Source organism: Tenrec ecaudatus, chromosome 1 (assembly GCF_050624435.1).
Source record: "Tenrec ecaudatus isolate mTenEca1 chromosome 1, mTenEca1.hap1, whole genome shotgun sequence".
NCBI lineage: Eukaryota > Metazoa > Chordata > Mammalia > Afrosoricida > Tenrecidae > Tenrec > Tenrec ecaudatus.
Window position 1 is genome coordinate 263,730,193 of NC_134530.1, and position 21,393 is coordinate 263,751,585.

At 39.7% G+C, this 21,393-nt stretch overlaps 2 protein-coding genes across 2 annotated transcripts in view; one reads left to right on the forward strand and one right to left on the reverse strand.

The window, feature by feature from the left end:
* The window catches only part of DISC1 (DISC1 scaffold protein), a 415,073-nt gene that overhangs the window by 307,327 nt on the left and 86,353 nt on the right, over positions 1-21,393 (forward strand). The window contains 1 exon segment of the mRNA XM_075542777.1: positions 16,667-16,727. Within this exon segment, the coding sequence (XP_075398892.1) occupies positions 16,667-16,727 (61 nt within the window).
* Positions 18,498-18,809, reverse strand: LOC142429796 (metallothionein-2A-like). The gene has a single exon (XM_075534912.1). The coding sequence runs from the start codon at positions 18,807-18,809 to the stop codon at positions 18,498-18,500; it is 312 nt and encodes a 103-aa protein (XP_075391027.1).

Here is a 21,393-nt window from a genome sequence, read left to right on the forward strand (position 1 = left end):
AAAAAAGCTACTTTGCCATTTACAGTAAGATCATATTTCTCAATTGTGTATCAAGAGAAAGGAGGACAATCCACCAAAGCCTACTGGTGTCAGGCAGGCGAGCAGGAAATGCTCTTGCATCTTTTAATGTAGTGCAAACACCTGGCGAAGACACGGGAGTGCAGCAGTGGTAAGAAGCTGCTTGGTGCTTAGCGCGGGGAATAAGTAACTCTTTATTAACCTGCTTCCCATTTTGCGTTGTCTTGGTTTCTTCTTTGTCATTGAATCATGCTGATTTATGAAGCTGCACAATGCACCCTGTCGACACGATGGTTAACTGCTTGCCTGCTAACCACACGGCCAGGAGTTCTAAGCGAGGCATTGAAAAAACTCAGAACAATTCAGTCATGCCCATTGAAATGGCCCCTGAATGGACACAGATTTTTAAGATGCGAGTGAATCAAGAAGCTAACAGAAGCAGGGAGAACTATGAGCCAAAGCTCTGCCAGAAATGTAAGCTTGGAAAACCAGAGCTGCGTGTGCCCATTGCAGAATAACCAGGGGAGGTAAGATTGATCGTATCAGATGATACCAACGAAGCTGCAACAAGCACAGCCGGTGAATTTGACACCTGGACTTTACTTTTTAGATAGTGTAAACATTCACTATTTGTAAAAGTTGGGAAAACTGAGTACGGTTACCTACTTATTTCCAGATCCCTTCTTCCTGGCCATCAAAAGAGAAAGTGTTTCCATTGACAATCGTAACAAGATAAGGCGACCTTGAAATGGGCTCTGCGGTTCTAGGGTGACTGGTTGTGTTTTCTCACGGAGACCACTCTGTGGCGGCACAGCCACGGCCACACATCACCCAGATGAAGCCATGGAAGCAGAAGCTTAAACGTAATTTGAATAAATTGGCTCTAGTCTCGTCACAGATCACGGAATCATACGATAATGATCCAGTTCTGAAAAAGCTCTCCCACTCTCTGTTCTTTCAGTATCTCTGCTACATGAAGGGATGGTTCCAGAATCAGTCCAGTTACCGTGGAGTTGACTCTAAGTGAGGACAGCACAATGTGTGCCAGGAGTACAACAATGCTCCACAGGCCTTTCAATGCCTGTTGTTTTTTTTTCGGAAGTAGCTTTATTATTAAGTGTCCTTTACTCTCAGGCACCTCTGGGTAGAGTTGAGTGTGTTAATCATTTAAAACCTCCAAGGATTCAAAAATTATGATAGCATAGTATTTTTCAGTCATGTTACCTCAAAATGAACATTTGGAAGAACAGGTCAATCTCTGTGTCCACTTGCAATTGGGCGTGTGACAATGGTGACTTTGGCTCAGTGTCTTTTTCATGGGTGTATTTCTGTTATTTTTTAGTTTTTGGAATAAACGTTAATACGTTTTTAGAAAAATATTTCTTGATATAATAACAATAAAGTGCTTTCTCAAGGTTTTTTGTGGGGGAGGGCCTTGTGGTTTTGGACAGGAATATTTCTTTAACTATATGTCCTTTTGCGTGGAATCATGTACTGCATCAAGTGATTTTAATGCAAGCATAAGGGGAAAACAACGAGGATGTTATTGGAAAGGTAAAGTGATAGACATTTTATGCCTGTTAGTCTCAAAAATCAAATCTTATTTCATGTGCAACTGCTGTTATAGATTATCCATGCCTCCTCCTCTTTCCATCAGCATGAAAAATCTTCTCATTTCTCTACCTCTGCCAGTCACTTCCTGCAGAAATGGTTTTCGACTTCCCTCACAGTCGGGCAGAGTCTTCCCCACAAAGGCCACAGATGACAGCTGTTTTAAGCCTTGCCACTGGACCCAGTGCCTTGCTTTTCTTAGCCCGTCACTTTTGTGACTGTCTCTGTTCTTAAATCTGTTTCTTTCAAGGCCCAGACAGCATCCTGCTCCTTCCTTCCTTCCTTCCTTCCTTCCTTCCTTCCTTCCTTCCTTCCTTCCTTCCTTCCTTCCTTCCTTCCTTCCTTCCTTCCTTCCCCCAGTGTCTGGCACAGAATCTCACACCAAGTGGACTTTTTTTTTTTTAGGGAATATGTTATTGTGTTTTGGTGAAAGTTTATACGATAAGTTAGGATCCTACTCGACCATTTTCATATAAAACATTTGTGACATTTGTTGTACTTTTCACAACATGTCAAGATATTCCAAACTGCGTCTGATTATTCTATTTCTAGTTCTGTAGGTTCCCTGCCCCTTGTTTCTCATCTTTGCTTTAGGGTAAATATTGACCTTTAACACTTATACTGCAGTTGACTTTTAGCACTTATTTCTTGTTTCTGTTTTAGCAGAGTACCAATATTGCAAGGACCTGATAGGCTTTAAAGAAACATTACATGAATATAGGAGTGAGGCTTAGGTACAGCTTAAAGGATAAACCTTTTCTTTGTCATCATATGTTTAACTCTGTGGTACTCCTCCTACCTGATATATTCTCTCTCTGCAAATGTCGTATTAAAATCAAAGGAAAAGAAAGAGAAATTTAGTAATAAAATATTGAATGATGTGCTGCCAATAATAAATGAATTGATTCCTAATTTGATCTTGATATATTTATTCAATAACTCAATAAATGCACCAGAGATTTTACAAGGTAGAATTATTTTTAAAAAATCATTTTATTGAGGACTCTTACAACTCTTTTAACATTCCATACATCAATTGTATCAAGTATATTTGTACATTTGTTGCCATCATCATTTCCAAATCATTTTCTACTTGAGCCCTTGGAATAAGCTCCTCTTTTTTCCCCCTCCCTCCCTCCCTCCCTCCTTCTGCCACCCTCATGAATCCTTTATCAATTATATATTGTTATCATTATTTCATATCTTTCATTGTTGATTGTCTCCCTTCACCCAAATTTCTGTTACTCATCCCCTTCAGGGTGGGAGGGTATATATCCAATCTTGTGATGGGTTCCCCATTTCTCCCCCTTACCCCTCTCCATCCATTGCCCTACCATCATGGTATCGCTACTCCCACTATTGTTCCTGAGGCGTTTATCTGTCCTGAATTCCATGTGTCAAGAGCTCTTATCTGTACCAATGTGTGTTCTCTGGTTTAGCCAGATTTGTAAGGTAGAACTGGGTCATGGTAGTGGGTGGGGGTGGGAGTGAGGGGTGGCATTCAGGAACTAGAGCAATGATGTGTGTTTAGTCGGTGCTATACTGCACCTTGGTTGAATCATCCCTTCCTTAGAACCCTATGTGTATGTGTGTGTGTTGGGGGGAGAGGTATCCAAATGTCTACATGTAGGCTTTGAGTCTCCACTCCAACCCCCTTGTCTGCATCAGTATACAAGGTAGAAGTCTTACCTTTCACACGGGAAACCTGTGTTTGCTTCCTGGCCAGTGTACCTCATGCATAACACCTGTCTGTCATTCATGTAGACTTGTATGTTGCCTGAGGTTGAACAGGTTTCTGTGGAGCTACTAGACTAAGACAGAATAAAAAGAAAAGCTTGGTCATCTAATTCTGAAAATCAACCAGTAAAAACTATATAGCTCACAACTGATCATGAGAATGATACAGGAGAGAGTAGCATTCTGTTTCATTATGCGTGAAGTCACCATTACTTGGGAGTTAACTTGATGGCAGCTGACAATAGTTAGGGCCTAGAAGAACCATATTCTATTGAAGTAAGGAATCTGTGTTAGTCTGGGTAGACTAGAGGAACAAATTCACTGACACTCATATGTGTATAAAAGAGAGTTTTATATAAAGTGTAATTGTACATTAAAAAAGGACCTCAACCCAGTCCTGTCTGATACCAATCTATAAAGTCCTCTTCAGGCTCACGAAACACAGGCAATGATGCCGAATGCAGGACAATCACAGGCCAGTGGGTAGAAAGTCTTTGGATCCAGTGGCGTTGTAAGCATCTCAGCGCTGGCAGGGGTCTCTACATGACTTCTCTGGCTTCAGAGGTCTGGTTGCAACAGTGTAGGTCCATGTGACTTCTCCAGCTCAGGAACTAGCGTAGTTCCATGTGTCTTGTCAGCTCAATACCTCCCAGGGAGTGAGCCTGCGTCCCACCTCCAATGAGCTATTTATCTCCTTCATGCCTCCAAATAAGGTCATCAAGCTCCAACCAGATTGACAGACTAGACTCCACCCCTTCACTCATAATCCTCTCAAATTGACACCAGATTATGTAACTACCACAAATTGTTCCTTGAGAAAACCAATAAAATCAAACTCACTGCCATTGAGTTAATTCTGACTCATGGAGACCCTATAGGGCAGAGTAGAACTTTCCTTGTTAGTTTCCAAGACTATAAGTCTGTATGGGAACAGAAAGTCTTGTTTTTCTCCTGAGAAATGGCTGATGGATTTGAACCTCTGGCTTTGTGGCTAGCAGCCAAACTTATAACCCACTACACCATCAGGACTAGTTTGAGAGATCTATTTAAATAATTAACATACAAAGAGGTAGTTAAAAGTACTATAACTAAACTAATTTTCAGATGCAAATAAAAATGTTTTCATAAAACCAGATGCATTTATTTTATATTCTTACTAGGATGTTGAGGCACCAATGTGGATATATAGATTAGAAAATAAATTATTTTTCATATTTCCACCTACTTCAAAATCACCTCTAGCCTTTAAAATTGTCTAAAATACATGTTGAGTTTATTTCATGGAATGATCATTTATTTTGTACTGATATGTTAATTGCATCATTTTCTATAGTTTATCTACAATACCATTTATTTGTTGACAGCTGTTCTTCACAACGCCCAGAACGTTTTACAGCACAGCTCCTGGTCCTCCTAAATTGCTATTTGAACACCCACTTCATTTTATTGGCAGTTAAAATTTCACATGCATTCATTCCACTTGCATTTTTATGATTTTAAAATGGAATTTGTATGGTCGATTAAAGCAAATTTGGGCCATATGTCTCACTGGTTGTGTGACCTTGAATCTTTCTACCATCCATTGGTCTTACTATATTGAGTTCTGCCAGTTTTCAAGGTTCTACATAATCTCAGCCCATCCCTCCATTTTCAGTAAGCTTTGATTTCCTGGGTCTAGGTTAGGACTGAGTTGCCCATCCATCTATGTAACTGGCTCAATTACCCAAGTGAGCAGATCCATGTCGTGAACTTGAACCTTTAATAGTAAAAAAGTTTCTCTGATTTTTAAAATTTCTTCTTTCATTTTTATTTCCGGAAAATTTTACTCAGAGTTAATTTTGTTTTAAATCAATTTCTTGAATATTGGTCTGTGAAGTCAGAAAACTTTTCTTTTAATAGACCTGCTTTACTTAGTATGTTAGAACACTGGTTAGGTTGAAAACTATTCTGTTTAGAAATCTTCTGTAAAGTGATGTCAAAATTTTTAAAAAAAGAATGTACAGATGTGCTTTATACAATTGATGTATGTATGGATTGTGATAAGAGATGTATGAGCCCCTAATAAAATGTTTTTTAAAAAGCTCTAAAAAAAAGTGACCAGTGTCAGACAAAGTGTGCAGTTAACACTAAGTGCTAAGGTTCACCTGAACTCCATTTGTAAACGAGAGATCCTATTTTACTGATCCGAGGATGCCTTTGACATTAATTGAGGGTAATGGTGTGAAGTTGCTCTGCAAGGCTTCATTCCGTCTGGTGGTGAGCTGGCCTGGGTGGCCCTCATTTCTTGCACTGTTATCATGGCAAATCTGCTGTCCTTTCAATATGCAGACAAAGGGTATCATACAGGGAAGCTCTGATCAAACCTGCTTCACTTCCCATTCGGCTATAGTCATGGGTGACTATTGAGTGGATGACTTCTTGATTTTATTTTTCCTGTCTGATTCATAGGAACGTTTGTTTTAACTTTACAAATCAATGTATTATGAATTGGAAATTAATACATATATCATATCATTCCATACTTCAATCACATCAAACAGTCTTGTACAGTCGCTACCACAATCACTTTCCAAATACTTTTCTTCCTGGACTCCTTGACGTCATCTCCCCTTCAGCCTCCCCCACCCTCCACCCCTCACTGAAACCCTTATTCTACTTCCTGCCTCTATAGCTTTATGAATTCTGGGGTTCATATACTGAAAGACAGAAAGACATATAACATAACCTGAAGAGGGGGACCCACCTCTGAGATAAAACCTAATATGAACAAAAACAAAACAAAACAAAAATACAGAAAACGTTGAAAATCAGATCAGGTCCAGCATGCATCACAGGGGGATCAAATGACAGCGTTTTAACTGGTCAAGTCCAGTTTATCCCTTTGATCATCTACACTCACCTCTGTAATGCACTCTGTTGAGTCACCACTTCCCTCCCATCCCTCAATGATGGACAGAGGGAGCTCACTGGAAGCTTGTTCCCTATGTAGATCCCACAAATGTGTCTTGGGCTCCCACTGTCATTCATAGACATCTGTAAACCAGATTCTCACAATTTAGGCTGAATCTAATCCCTCCTTCGACTTCGAATTATATGATTTACAATCCTTTGGTGACTAATGATGGTGTTCTTATATGTGGACTTAGTTGACATCTCACTTAGATGGCTGCTTGTTTGGGACAAGCTTTTAAGACCCCAGACTACTTTATCTGACAGCTGGACCATCTAATTTCTTCACCACATTTTGCTATCTCACCCATATCTTCTGTGTTTCCTTCTTGAGGGCGAGTATGAAGTAGGGCCATGATGTAAGAACTAATTATTCTTAAGTTGGAGCTAGGATTTAGTGTGAGCCCAAAAACCATTCCTGCATCTATGTTTTGTTGTTGTTGTTTTTGTCTGCCTTCAGCTCTCTTTAAAATGTTCCTTGTTAATTTATGGTAGAGTCTTCAGAATTATCTCCCTGGGGCCTAATGATCTTACATTAGTATTGTCTTTGATTAACCCCTGGTACTGATTCTTTATTGGGTTGATATAGGCTAACTCCATATTGCAGTATCCAAATTACATTTCCCTTGTACAGAATCAGTCCATTCGTGGATGAATGCTATTCACACACGGGGGTTAATTGTCAGAGAAATTCATAACAAACATCACTGAGAAGCTCTGTCACGGGTTTGCAGGAATAATACATATCTTACTATATAGCACATTGATGTAGCAAGACCATGTTTGTCCACCTACCAACAGTTCAACAGTCTTGGTACAGCTCTCTTCCATTTCCTCTGACACCATGAGTTTCTGTCTCTAGTCCTTGACTTACAAGTGTGTCTGAAGTAGAGCCCAGAGCAGCCAGTGGAGTTTCCGCATGGGATCTCACTGATGCAGCTTCTGGAGCATGCCATGTGCCTTTAAGTTCCAGGAGCCAGTGCCCCACCATTCCACAGCACCTGGCTTGGGTCCCCAACATGCACCCAGAAGCTCGAGTCAATGTGGCCCATTTGATGCATACCACTCGGGATATTCCTCTCCTAGGGCCCCCCCAAAGCATTTTCAGACTTTCTTCCCACCAACCGGAGGCTTGGTTCTCCCACTGTCCTAACAACCAACATGCACTTGTGTCCCCCCAGACATGTTGCCGCCCTTTCCCCTCTCCTGTGTTGCTTTTCCCATCAGCATCCCTCAGGCCTCTGACAAGGCTGTCCATCTCTCTGGGGAAACTCATCGTAGCTTTGAATGGCAGCCTCTCAGTAGACAACAAACCCTTCCCCTCCCTTACGCATTTGACGTGAGGTGCCCTCTGGAAAAGGGAACTTCCAGACAATTATGTAGAGTGGATGGCGAATGGTTCATTGGCACCAGTTAGGCTCTCTACCAGGCTGTCTGACCCCATTGGCAGCAAACTGGATGCTCGAAAGCCTAATCTTATGCCCATTTGGCTGCTTGTTCTTACAGCGGGGGCACATACAGTTTTTGTCTTTTGTGATTGACTAACTTCACTCAGCATAATGTCTTCCTCTATCTACATCAGGAGGTGTTTCATAGTTTCATAACCCTTTTTAAGGGATGTGTAGTATTCCATTGTGTTTATATACCAGAGGTTTTTTGTTTGTTTTTAAACCCAATCTTCTACTGATAGGAATTTAGTCTGTTTCCCACTTCTCTGCTATTGAAGATCATGGGTTGCATATGTTGGTTCATGATCTGTTTCTCATTTCTTTGCCCTGTAATGGTATTGCTGGATCATATGGTATATTGATATCTAACTGTTTTAAGAATCACCATATAGCTTTCCACAGTGGCAGTACACTGTCACAAGCCCATCAACAGTGAATAAGAGTTGCAATATCACCACACTCTTTCCGGAATTTGGTGTTCTCTCTCTTTTTTTATTTGTAGTTTGATTTGTGCTATAGTTATGGGTGTTATCGTTATGGACTATAGTTATGGGTTGTTTGATTTGGGCTATAGTTATGGGTGTTAAGTGGTATCCCATGGTTGGTTTGACTTGCATTTCACACATGGCTAGTGAACAAGAGCATCTCTTCATGTGTTGATTAGCCATTTGAGCGTCAGCCTTTGTGAATCGTCTGCTAAGTCTTTGCTCACCTTCTCAGAGGGTTGTTATTTATATTCTTGTTGCAGGCTTGTAGTATATCGTAGATTTTAGTCATTATTCCTTTGTCCATTATGTTATTACTAAGTATCTTTTCCTAATCTGTGGGATCTCCTTCTACTCTTTTCATGAAATCATAAGATGTACACAAGTGTTCTATTTTTAATAGATCCCACTCCTCTATTTTGTCTTCCACAGAGTACGCTTCCTTTGTTATCTCTGGTTGCTGTGGGGTGCAGCCCCACAACTGAATGGTCCTGCTGTGTGATATGTGCAATTAAAGAAGACAAACAAGAGAGACAGTAGAGTGCAGGACACTTGACTCCATTCTCAGAATAGCAAGAAGGGGGAGAAGAAGCTCAAGTTCATGCCATAAGGAGTATTTAAGGCTCTTGAGGCATGCAAGCCTCTTGTTATTCATACACATCAAACAAATGGGCAAGGTACTATTCTTGAATATTCCAAACCCTCAAGGGGAATGCTTCAAAGAGATTGCATGACCAGACATGCATGAGACAAGAGGTGCAGAATGCTTCTTAAGGGACAAAGGGAGTGTGTTGGGCAAGGTTAACTAGAGAAACAAATACAGAGGCCCTCAAATATGTATAAGAAAGAACTTTATATCAAAAGTAATTATGCATCAATGAAACTTTCCAGCCCAGTCCAACTCAAGTCCATAAATCTAATTCTTGTCTGTAAGTCCCTCTGCAGACTCACACAGTCACATGCAATGATGCAGGAAGATTATAAGCCAATGGGTGCAGAGTTTTGTGGATATAATGGTGGTGGACACGTTACAGGGATCTCGGAGAACTCAGCATGGTTCATCAACAAGAAGGTGAAGGCAGAGAGAGAAAGAGAGAGAGAGAGAGAGAGAGAGAGAGAGAGAGAGAGAGAGAGAGAGAGAGAGAGAGATTGATTCCCAGGACCCTCCTCATGAGAGACTACCTCCACAAGGAGGCACCATCAGCCTGTGACCTGCTTGATAACGTAGTCTCCACCCCTACACTTCTATATATCAAGTTGACATGAAATTATGTGTGAATGCTCTTAGAGATAAGCATCCTTTTTCTGCATACGTGAGGAGCCAGGCATCTGTAAGACAGTTTTATACTAACATGTATTGGAGGTATGTTTGCTGTGGAGAATCATCCTTCCCGGGATATATGTTTGTTTTCCCTGTATTTTGGACGCTAGAGGCATGCCTCATGCTAGGGGTGTATGAGAAGAATCTGTGGTCATGAGTGCAGGGAGCAGGTCACACACACGTCCTCCCAGGTCCTCAGTTTCCCACAGGTAGCCTGAGTATTCCCTGTACTAGGTCACTTAGGTTTGTCCCAATTTTATCCTTGGTAATCCTGATAGCTTTGGGTTTTACATTTAGGTCTTTGATCCACCTTGAGTTTGTTTTTGTGCACAGGGTGAGATATGGATCTTGTTTCTTTCTTCTGTAGATGGATATCTAGTGTTGTCAGCACCATTTACTAGAGGGCATCTGCTTCCCATTTAATGCTTATTATGTCTTTGTTAAAACTCAGTTGTCTGTTAAGGAATGCTTTTATTTCTTTGCTGATCCATTGGTCTTTGGATCTGTAATTATGCCAGTGCAAGGCTGTCTTGACAATTGTGGCTGTATGGTAGATTTTAAAGTCAGGTAGTGCAAGACCACCTACTTTGTTCTTTTTTTTTTTTTTTTTGAGGAATTCTTTGCTCTTCTCCATTTGAAGTTGGTAATTAGTTTTTCCATTTCTTTACCGAATGATGCTGGAATTTGGATAAAAAATTGCATTGAATATGTAGATTTTTAGGTCGTACAGACATTTTCACAATACTGGGTTTTTTGATCCATGAACATGAGATATTCTTCCATTTGTGTAGGTCCCTTTTGGTTTCTTGTAAGAATGTTCTGTAGTTTTCTTTTTCCAGTTTTTTTGTTTGGTTTATTCCTCAATTGTTTCCAACAAACTTATTGTGGACACCTTAGGGTTCTAAATATATGAAATCATATCATCTGCAAATAGTGAAAGTTCCACTTCTTCTCAGCCAAACTATATTCCCTTCACTTCTCGCCACTGCCTCATAGTGTTGCCTAGGACTTCCAGCACAGTGTTGAATAAGAGCGGGAATAAGGAACATCCTTGTTGGATTCCCTTATTCAGTGAAATGTTTTAGAATTTTCCACATTGAGTGTAATATTAGCTATTAGTTTTTCTTATGTGGTCTTTATTGTATTGAGAATTTCCCCTTCTACTTGTATCATGAGAGATTTTTATTAGGAATGGGTGCTGGATATTGTCAAATGCTTTTTCTGCATCAATTGATATGATCATATGGTCTTATAATTTTTCTTGATAATGTGGTGGACTGAGCTAATTGTTTTTGGAATGTTGGATCAATAGTATTCATCAGTAGTATGAATCTCACTTGGTCATAATGTATTTTTTTGATATGTGGTTGGATTCTATTGGACAAGATTTTGTTGAGAATTTTTGCATCTCTGTTCATGAGGGATATTGGTTTGTAGTTTTCTATCTTTATGGGGTTATTTCTGGTTTTGGTATCAGGTTTATGCTGGCCTCATACAATGAGTTTGGGAGTTTAATGTCCCTTTCTATATTGTGGAACAGTTTGTGAAGGATCTTCTCTGAAAACTTGGTCAGATTCTTCTGTGAAGCTATCTGGACTTGGGCTTTTTTTAGTTGTGATTCTTGATGACCTTGTCTATTTGCTATGGGTCTGTTTAAGTTCTTAATGTCCCTATACATTAATGTGAGAAAAGAGTGTTTTTGAGCTATTTATTCATGTGATCAGATTATCGAATTTTTTTGAATAGTCTTTCATAATACTGCATTATGAATTTTTAAAATTTCATTTGCGTCTGTTGTGACTCCCCCTGCGACCTCCTCAATTGTAGACATTGTTGTCTGCTCTTTCTTTCTTTCTTTCTTTTTTGTTAAGTTTGCTAGCAGTTTGTCGATTTTGTTGACCCTTTCAAAGCACCGACTTTTGGGGGTTTTTTCCCCATCGTTTTTCTGTTTTCCAGCTCATTTATTTCTTGTGTAATATTTATGATTTTCTCTCTTTTGTTGCTGGAATGTTTTTCCTCTTGACTATGTTCTAGTTGTTGGAGGTGCTGTTTTAAGGTGTTGAACATGATTATCTCCTCTTTTTTCATGTGTGCTTTAACTGCTATAAAGTGACCTCTGATAACTGCTTTGGCTGCATCCCATAGGTTTTGGTATGTTCTGCTATCATTCTCATTAGTTTTTAGGAACTTCTAATATCCTGTCTTTGTGCTATTACCCTATCTTTTTTTGTATAGTATGTTATTAAGTCTCCAAGTGTATATGTGTGTGTGTTTAATTCTATATATTGTTAACTTGCAGTTTATGGCACTTTGGTCATAAAAGTGGTTTGAATGATTTCTCTGTCTTTGAATTTTCTCAGGTTTGCTTTCTGGCCCAGCATGTGGTCTATTTTTGAATGTGAGCCATGTGTGTTGGAGAAGGATGCGTATTTATTTGCTGTTGGCTCGAGAATTTTCTAAATATCTAGGAGTTGAGTTGTTCGATTGTGCTCTTCAGTTCTTCCATTTCTTCATTGAGCTTCTTACCTGTTGATTTATCTTTCTTTGAGAGTGATATATTGAAGTCTCCTACTATTATTGTTGATTTGGTGATTTTTTTGTTTTATCTCTTTGAGCTTGATGAATTTTGAGCATCTTTTGTTGGGTGCATATATGTTTAGTATGGTTATGTATCCTCGGTATATTGATCTCTTGAGTGTTATATAATGCCCATTCTTGTCTCTCATTATGTTGCATACTTTAGCATCTATTCAGTCAGAGGTTAATATTACTATGCTGTTTTATTTCATCTTTATTGCCATTAACTTCACAAAATTTTAGTCATAATTTGACTCTTATTCTATTTTTGTCTGTGAATCTGAGACGTAACTCTTGTTGCCTAATCCAGTCTATTACTCTTTGTCTTTACATTTGTGCATTTAGTCCTTTGACATTTAGTGTAATTACATAGAAACATAGATTAGTCACGTTCGTTTTGTATTATTTGGGCCAGACAGTTCCTTACTACCCTTTTATGGAATGGTGTGTGCATGTGTGTGTAAAGAGTTTGTGTCTTCATTTCACTGCTAAATCTTTGATGTTTGGGGGACTATTTTCAGTGTGTTGGTTTCTGGGAGGAGTTTCACCCTGTGATGGTTTCATGTTTGAGTGCTGGGATTGTTGGTTTTCTGCTTACAAAAAAACTGGATAGTATATTTTGTAACACTGTTTTTGTTTTTAGGAATTGTCTAAATATTTCCTTGTTTGAGAAAAGTTTTATTTCTCCTTCAAATTTGATGGAATGTTTTGTTGGATAAAGGATTCTTGAATTGCGTTCATATTCTTGGATTGCATTTCAATATTCAGAATATGTTCTATTATTTTCTTCCCACATGATCTCTGCAGAGAAGTCTGAACTTATTCTTATCTGTTTACATTTTATGTGAGTGATTTTTCTCTCTCTAGCTGCTCTCATAATTCTCTCTTTTTCCTTGAAGTTGAATAAGACGTCCTGATTGGACCTTGGTCATCAGGAGGAGGTCCTCCTAAGGATAGTAAGTCCTATTGTCAGCCATATGCTTAGAGAAGGAGGGGCAGCTAACAAGAAACTGGAATATTTGGTTCCTGTTCCTCTACCAGGAAAAAGAGTTTGTGCTCTTTTTCCTCTAAAGAAAATAGGGAAAATTCAAATGTATGTTTGAAGCCCCCAAAGTGTACAAGTTGTGTTCCTATTTTACTGCAGGCTGGATTCCTTTTTATTTAGCTGGGAGTATCTCTCTGGTGGCCATTAAAACTGTGGCCTTACAAAGAGCGTGGTCCAGGGGATCTGGTATGGGATTGAAAATATAAAATCTCTGTTCCGCAGGCTGATGTGAGCTCCAGTCTTCAGGACTCCCAGTGGTCCACAAGTAGGACCGGGGGCTCCATTTAAGGGATAGTCTAGCTTGGGATATTCCCCAGCATAGTCGGGTCACACATCTAGAGCAGAAGGGAGGATGCTGTGCACCTGCGACACTGGTGAGATAGGGGACAGAGTGTACTGCATGCAGCAAGCTCTTCTGCATTTTCTGCATCCTCTGTGGGCAAAAATTGGACAGGGAGGTCTAAAATATTCTTGGAGTGCTGAGAGTCCATGTTCTGCATCTAAAGGCCCAGAATTGGCTTCCTCACTTGTCACTCTCTGGGCTGTGACTGGAGAGTTCTAGGCAGGAGACTCTACCTCAGTGTTATCTTCCAGGAACCTCTTGTATATAGTTATAGATGCCCATCAAGGACTTTTTATATTAATCTCACTTCCTCAGCGATATCATGGAGGCTTAATTCTTTCATCAAGCTTTCAAATAAATGTATATCTCCCCTGGACCATTTTATAAATTCTAGATTCATATAGCTTATTTCATATTTGACATCTATCCTGGATATCTAATGACATCAGCAAATTTAACACATCCAAACGAGCTCTTTCTTATCTCTAAAACTTGTGTGTGTGTGTGTGTGTGTGTGTGTGTTTTCCCATTTTTCATCTCATTTCATCGAAACTCTTATTCTTCTCAGTGGCTCAGGCCAAAACTTAGTAGTAATTCTTGACTTCTTTATTATACCATTTTGATTTTTATCATGCAATTATGTTAACTCTACCTTTCAAATATATGTAAAATCTGCCTGTTGTTACACAAGAACAAAATAATCAGTTTTAGGATAAATAAAACTGAAATTTCTCTTAGGAGAGAGGATGGGAAACTTTGTTTTTCTTACTTTGGCACACCATCAGGAAAGTCCAATCACTAGAAAAGCCCTAATATTTGGTAAAGTAGAGGGTCAGCAATAACAATAGAAATCCTCAATGAACTGAGACAAATAATTGTAATAATGAACTTAAACTTGCCTATGATAATAAAGATGGTACAAAATGGGGACAGGCAACATTTCTTTCTGTTATACATAAGATTGCCATAAGTTGGAGCCAACTCCACAACAACTAATAACCATAAAAATAAAATTTGCCTATTTATCATGCACATCTGCTAACATCTGTTCTACATTGCCATGGCCTTTCCCTGTATCGTTCTACTGGCCTTTGCTTCTACTGTCTCCCCACAAAGAACTAGTATCATGACAACCAATTCCCATACTTGGATAAGAGCAGGCATATGTTGTTTTGTGCCATTTGGTTATTCCAATTTATAGAAACCCCCTGTGACAATTTATAACTGACCTATTGGTTTTAGGTTTTTTGTTGTGATATTATTGTTATTTTTAAAGATCATTTTATAGCTCACATAACAATCCATACATCAATTATATCAAGCATATTTGTCATATGTTACCACCATGATTTTCTAAACATTTACTTTCTATTTGAACCCTTGGTACTGGTTCCTCTCTTTTCTTTCCCTCCCTCCCTTGTAACCCCTTGATAAATTATAAATTATTATTATTTTCATATTTTACATCAATGGCTTTCTACCTTACCGCACAGTTTCTTCCACCTGCCTACCCTCCTGGTATCTCTTCACCCATTTCTGTTCCTGAGGAGTTTATCTGACCTGCATCCCACGTGTCCTGAGCTCTTATCTGTACCTGTGCACATGGTCCAATCTAGCCCACAGCAAAAGGCAGGGTTGGGGTCATAATAGTGGGGGGTTGAGGAAGCTTCAAGGAACCAGAGGAATATTGTGTGCTTCATTAGTGCTAGACTGGGCCCTGGTTGACTCATCCCTTCCTTGTGACCCTTCTGTGAAGGGAAGACCCATTATCTACAGATGGGTTTTGAGTCTCTGCTCCAAACTCCCTCATTCTCAAAAATATGTTTTTTTGGTTTGTTTTGGATCTTCTGATGCCTGTTACCTGATCCTGTTGACACCTTATGATCCCACAGGCTGGTGTGCTTCTTCCATACGGTTTTGTTGCTTCTCTACTAGATGGTCACTTGTTTAACTTCAAGCCTTTAAGACCCCAGATGCTATAACGTTTTATCTTGGCTGTAATATTAAGGAAACAGATCAACCACATTCTTCTTCTGCAGAGTTACTGAGTGTGTTTGAGCCCCCAACCTTAGTATTAGCAGCTGGATGCTTAACCATTGCACCACCAGGGATCCTTATAACACCATTATTGGCAATTACAACCACCAATGAAAGGAAAACCCATAAGCTCCTTTTGTTGATTTATCTCTCAGTTCTTACCTTGAGCAGCACTTTCATCCAGTAGGCAAGCACATAGAGAGTACAGAGTACAAATGTGTGAGTAAAGTAGTGTGTATCAGTGCTGAAAGTATATCCAGTCTTTTCATATCTTTTTATCAATAATAAAGTGCCTCTTTGATTTATTGAACCCAAACAATCATTCATTTCTTTAATATTTAATGATTTCTGGGCACTGAGTTTTCCTCAAGGAGAAGCTGGTTTCACAACATTGTAAGTTAAGCAGTTGATTTCCTACATACAGACAGGATCACATGTTAGAAAGGGTTTATGATCCCCTGTTCCCGCTGGTGAAATCCCCATTTCATCAACAGGAAGAGAACTATTCAATTCTTGGGTCCTCTTTCCCGGTACTTAACAACCATCCTTCTAGCTGCGAAGTGGTAAGAACCACAAAGCAGAACGTGATTCAATGATAGACTACAAATGAGCTCTCTTTGAAAAATCAACCAAGGGCGGCCCACACTGCAGTGCTCTGCAGTCTCCAGTCTGAGTCCTGCAGTGCACATACAGGCTCCTTTCCAGTGGATGGCTTCAGATACCCAATCTGAATAAAACCACATTCACGTGCTCATCGAATGTAAAACTCAATGCCTTTGAGTTAATTGTGACCCATGGTAATCCCATGTGTGTTTAATCCCATGTGTGTAAGGTTTTCATCAATGGATTTTTCAGAAGTAGATCACCAGGCTTATCTTCGGAAGCACCTCTGGGTGGATTAGAACCGTCAACCTTTCACTTCGCAGCAGAGTATATGAACTGTTTGCCCCCTTCCGTGAATCCGTTTCCAAACAATAGGGCATTCTTATTAGCAACTTGACAACTGTCCTTTGGCGTTTAGCTTTTTAGGACTACCATTCTGTTTTATTCTTTCTTTGACTGCAATTCCATCACTTTTTAATTTTTGTTTTGCAGATACAACTCTGAAGGAAAATACTATGAAATACATGGAAATGCTTGAGGAGAAACTGCACAGGTAAGGATAAAATCTACTGCTATTGAGTCCATTCTGACTCACCGTGACCTTATAGGAAAGGTAGAAGTGATTCATAGTCTTTCCAAGACTGTTCATCTTTACTGGAGCTGACAGCGTCATCTTTCTCCAGCCAAGCTGCTTCTGGGTTTGAACCACCAACTCCGTGGTTAGCAGTCGAATGTTTAATCCATCACTCCACCAGGGTTCCATTTAGACTACTAGTATAATTATTTATTGTAAACTCCAGGCACCCTGGTAGCATAGTGGGTTATACAATAGGCTGCTCCTTGGGAGAAAGATGGGGCTTTCGATTCCCTTTAAGAGTTAGTCTTGGAAACCCACAGGGGGAGTGCTACCCTGTCCTATCGGATGTCTATGAATCGGCATTGTTTGAAGACAATGAGTTTATTATAGACTCCATGGATCCTCTGGATTCATTCCTATTACAGAATTATTTTACCTTTAAGTTAAAAACAACTGAAAAGGTTTGTGTGTTTCTATAATACATTAACAAAGTAAAGCATGCACTTACATATGCGCGCGCGCGCACACACACACACACACACACACACACACAATGAGGGAAGGAAGAGGTGTCCTTTTTGAAAAGGAAGAGAAGCCGTTCTTTGCGTGCATGGTATATCTGTAATTCAAGTGTCTGTCTGTTTTTCCTTTGTTTTCAGTTTCTGAGGGGGTCATAGGAATTTTGAACCAGCTTATGCATGTTCTGGAGCAATAGGAAAATGTGTCTTGAGTTCTGTTTTAAATTCTGAATAAAAACCAGCATGAAAATTCAAGGTTGTTTTTTTCCCCCTTTAACCCAATTAGGAATTCAGATTTGAGAAATGTTAGGGATGCTATAGAATGTCAGAATGTTGGTGTTGGTTTTTTTTTTTTTTTTTGTGGTTGTGCACTTAGGAAAATACATTCCAGCCACAGGGATCTGTTTCTCATCAGGAAAGCAGGCACTAGAATGCAATGGATGCTTTCTTCTCTGAGAGTCGGTTAGCTACGGAGACTGTTTTGCTACTCTTTTGGAAATGGTTAAGTAATACTTTAGATGTACTGTCCTTTAAACTCCTGTCTGATAAGAGAATGAATCCCATTGGCTAAAATAGTGCTTCTCCCTTAAGAGATGTTAAGAGAGACTGTATTGCTGAGGGCTGTGGGATAAAGAAGTAGTATAGTATTTGTTTCTATGCTCAAAAGAAGGAGCCTTGGTGGTGTATAGGTTACAAAGGACAAGGTTAGCAGTTCGAAACCACCAGCCAGTCAGTGGAGGAATGATTAGATTTTATACTCCTACAAAGAGTTACCATCTCAGAAACCAATTGAGGTAGTTCTACCCTGTCCTATAAGGTTGCTATGAGTAAGAACCAACTTGAAGGCAGTGAGTTTGAGTTTTCAGAATGCTTCCAAAGCAAGTCTTTTAAACCACTAACTCACTGCTCCTTCAACTTAGGGAGAAAATAGGATGGAGGTGGTTAGTAAAAAGAAAGGCATTCAGTAAGAGGTAGTCAATCAGAAAGTACCTTTCTCCCTCAAAAGGTACCAGTTTCAGAGGCTGCCAAGTCAATTCCAACCCATGATGACCCCACATGTGTTGGAGTGGAACTGCACCCCATCGAGTTTTTTTTTCAAGTCAACAACCTTTATTATCATTCAGACATTTCATACAGAAAAGGAGGTAGCAAAGATGTGAGGGTCAATTGAGGGAGAACCTCTGGTTTGGAGACGTTGGTCTAGTCATATCTGGACACGGCTTTCTTGTCAGGCACAGCAGGTGCACTTGTCCGATGCCCCTTTGCAGATGCAGCCCTGGGCACACTTGGCACAGCCCACGTGGCAGCAGGAGCAGCAGCTCTTGTTGCAGGATGTGCATCCGCAGTCTTTGCACTTGCAGGAGTCAGAGCAGGCATAGGAGCCACCAGTGGCGCAGGAGCAGTTGGGGTCCACTTGGAGGGCGACTAGGCTGGTGGTCCCAAGGCAAGTGTGAAAGACAATGCTAGCAGGTGGAAGGCCCCATCGAGTTTTAATGGTTGATTTTTTGGGAATTAGATCACCAAGCCTTTCTTCGGACATAGGAGGAGGCTGGAATATACTGGTAGCAGTCAAGCTTGAGAACTAGTTGTACTACTTAAGGACTCACCTCAGAGAACAGGATAGCACTTACCTGAGTCAGCTAACTTGATTTCAATTTAGTCTTCTTTTCCCATCGCGTTCTGTTCTTGGCTTATCACTCATGATTTAAAATTCTGACTGCGAATTTTTTTCAGCATAATGAAAATTAAAAACCAAACATACTGCCTCTGAGTTGATTCTGACTCATAGTGCACCTATTGAACCGAATAGAACTGCCTCATGGTTTTCGTAAGGTTATCCGTCTTTATAAACGCAGGCTGCCATGGCTCTCTCTTGCAGAGGAGCTGGTAGATTTGAATTCCTGGCTTTTTGTTTCACAAGTGTGTGCTTAACCACTGTGCCACCAACGCTCCTAATGAGCCACCTGAATCATAAGTTCCATTCAGTTATTGGTCATAATGCTGTAATAGTAAAAACTTAGGTACTGGCGGAGAGGTCGCCATTTAAGTTACAGACTCACCACTTACAAACTGTATATTCTCATGCAAATTCAACCTTCATTGTTTAGCTATATAACAGTCTACCTGTTTACTTCCCCCTAAAAACTGTCCAGTGGCTCTCATGCCTCTCAGCAAGCACCAAACCATTTCGCTTTGGCCCAAAGCACTCATCCCTTGCATGTCCTTGAGTGTCGTCCTTTCACACCTGACCATTGCCCTACGCCTCAGCAAACTGACTCTCTCACATTACCCAATATTTATCTGTGTATTTGTTTTACCTGGGAAGAAGCTATTATTTTAAACATTTAGAAGGGTTGTTTTTCAGAAAAATGTCAGGCTGGACCATATGACATCATTACGACAAGGTTACTATGTAAAAAGAGCAATATGTAAAAGCATAGGATGACCATATCATATCAAAAATGAACGATGACTACTACTACATTACACACTGCTAAATAATATCATTACAAAATGGGTAACTTTCATGATTACATAACTGCCTAACCTTTAAGACCCCAAAGCTAACCAAGTTGACACACAACCTTGACTATCACAGACAGCGTTATTCCCACCTTGCACCCCACTATTTGTTACTGTTAGATATGCATCATTAATACACAAAATAATCAGATAGAATTGTTTTACTATTGTAAATTCACAACATTGGATAACGAGATAGTTGATAAGTACGGAGTAAGTGTACTGCTATTCAATCATTTTTTTGATCTAGAAAAATAGCAGTTTCATATGGCTCAATCCAATATCCAGGGATTTGAAGCAATCTTCAGGAGGGTCAGATGCTGCCACCTGATATTGACCACACTCCTTTCCCATGGCTCGAGGCTCATTTGTCATGCTCTAACATCTCATTTTTGAAACTATTCCATAGCGTCCCTGAGTGAGTTATATATTCTCATTGACTCATTCTGACTTTAAAAATGCTTACTATCAGTCTTGTAAAATGAAAGTTTGCCTTCAGCGATTTGACATTTCTGAACACTGTGTAAGGATCCAGTTAGTATTTGTGGAATAAATACTTGGGTGTGAAGGAATGTTTGTGAATGAAGGAATGCAGTTAATTTTTATGCACCCCAATTTCATCTTTCATCACCTTCTACCTCTCTTGCTACCCCTTCAGCTGAATTGATGCTCTAATACCACTGTATTCTTGCCTTCTTGATTAACAAACATTAGTTACCCAAGACTACCTCAATAGGCTCAGATGACCAACATGATGAGTGACCCATCTTACACACTAACTTCCTGAGGCCTCTTTCCATTGCTATTTCAAGATCAAATGTATGTGACTGGTTAGGTAAGACAGTGGAATAGAGGGGGAAAAAAAATATATATATATATATCCTCTGCAGTGCACAGAATAGCAAACAGGGGTCAGGAATCTTGTGTGTGTGGATGTGTGTCTGTGTTTGTATAATTAGTTTGATTTATTATATCCTAGCACAGGAGTCAGAGTAGATACTCTGGAACTTTATGAAAGCCAGTTTCTTTCTCTTGCAGAGAAGTTGGTAGATATTAATTACTGGCTTTTTGTTCCACATGTGAACACTTAACCACTGCACCACCAGGGTTCCTGATGAACCACACACCTAAGTTCCATTCAGTTATAGACAGAAAATTGTCAGACTCTACTTCTGATTTCCTTCCTCCCTATTGGTCCTGAGTAGTAATCAGATTCATTGATCCTTTCCAGGGCAGTCAACGTTTTACAATGTAAAAACAAGGAACACTTTGCATCACAGTGGCTGCTCAATCAATATTGCAGCATATTGATTAAAGAAGGTGCTACATGCTGATGAATACTTCTGCCATTCCTTTTTTCTCTATGTTGCATCTCTTGACCTGGCAGTGGCTTAGAAAGTGCTTGAGAATTGATGGCTCGTGTTCTAGTAGAACAGTGTAGAGGATACTATTAAAGACCAAAAACTCAAAACAAAACTCAGTGCCATGGAGTCGATGCTAACTCATAGTGAACCTGTGGGTCAGGGTAGAACTGCGCTTGTGAATTTCCAAATACAGAAATATTTGGGTATGCCTGGTCAAAGTTTTAGAAATTAATCCAA

Bases quoted from the DNA above. Each gene is read 5' to 3' on its own strand.
- LOC142429796 (XM_075534912.1), bottom strand. From the start codon at position 18,809: ATGTCCGAAGAAAGGCTTGGTGATCTAATTCCCAAAAAATCAACCATT.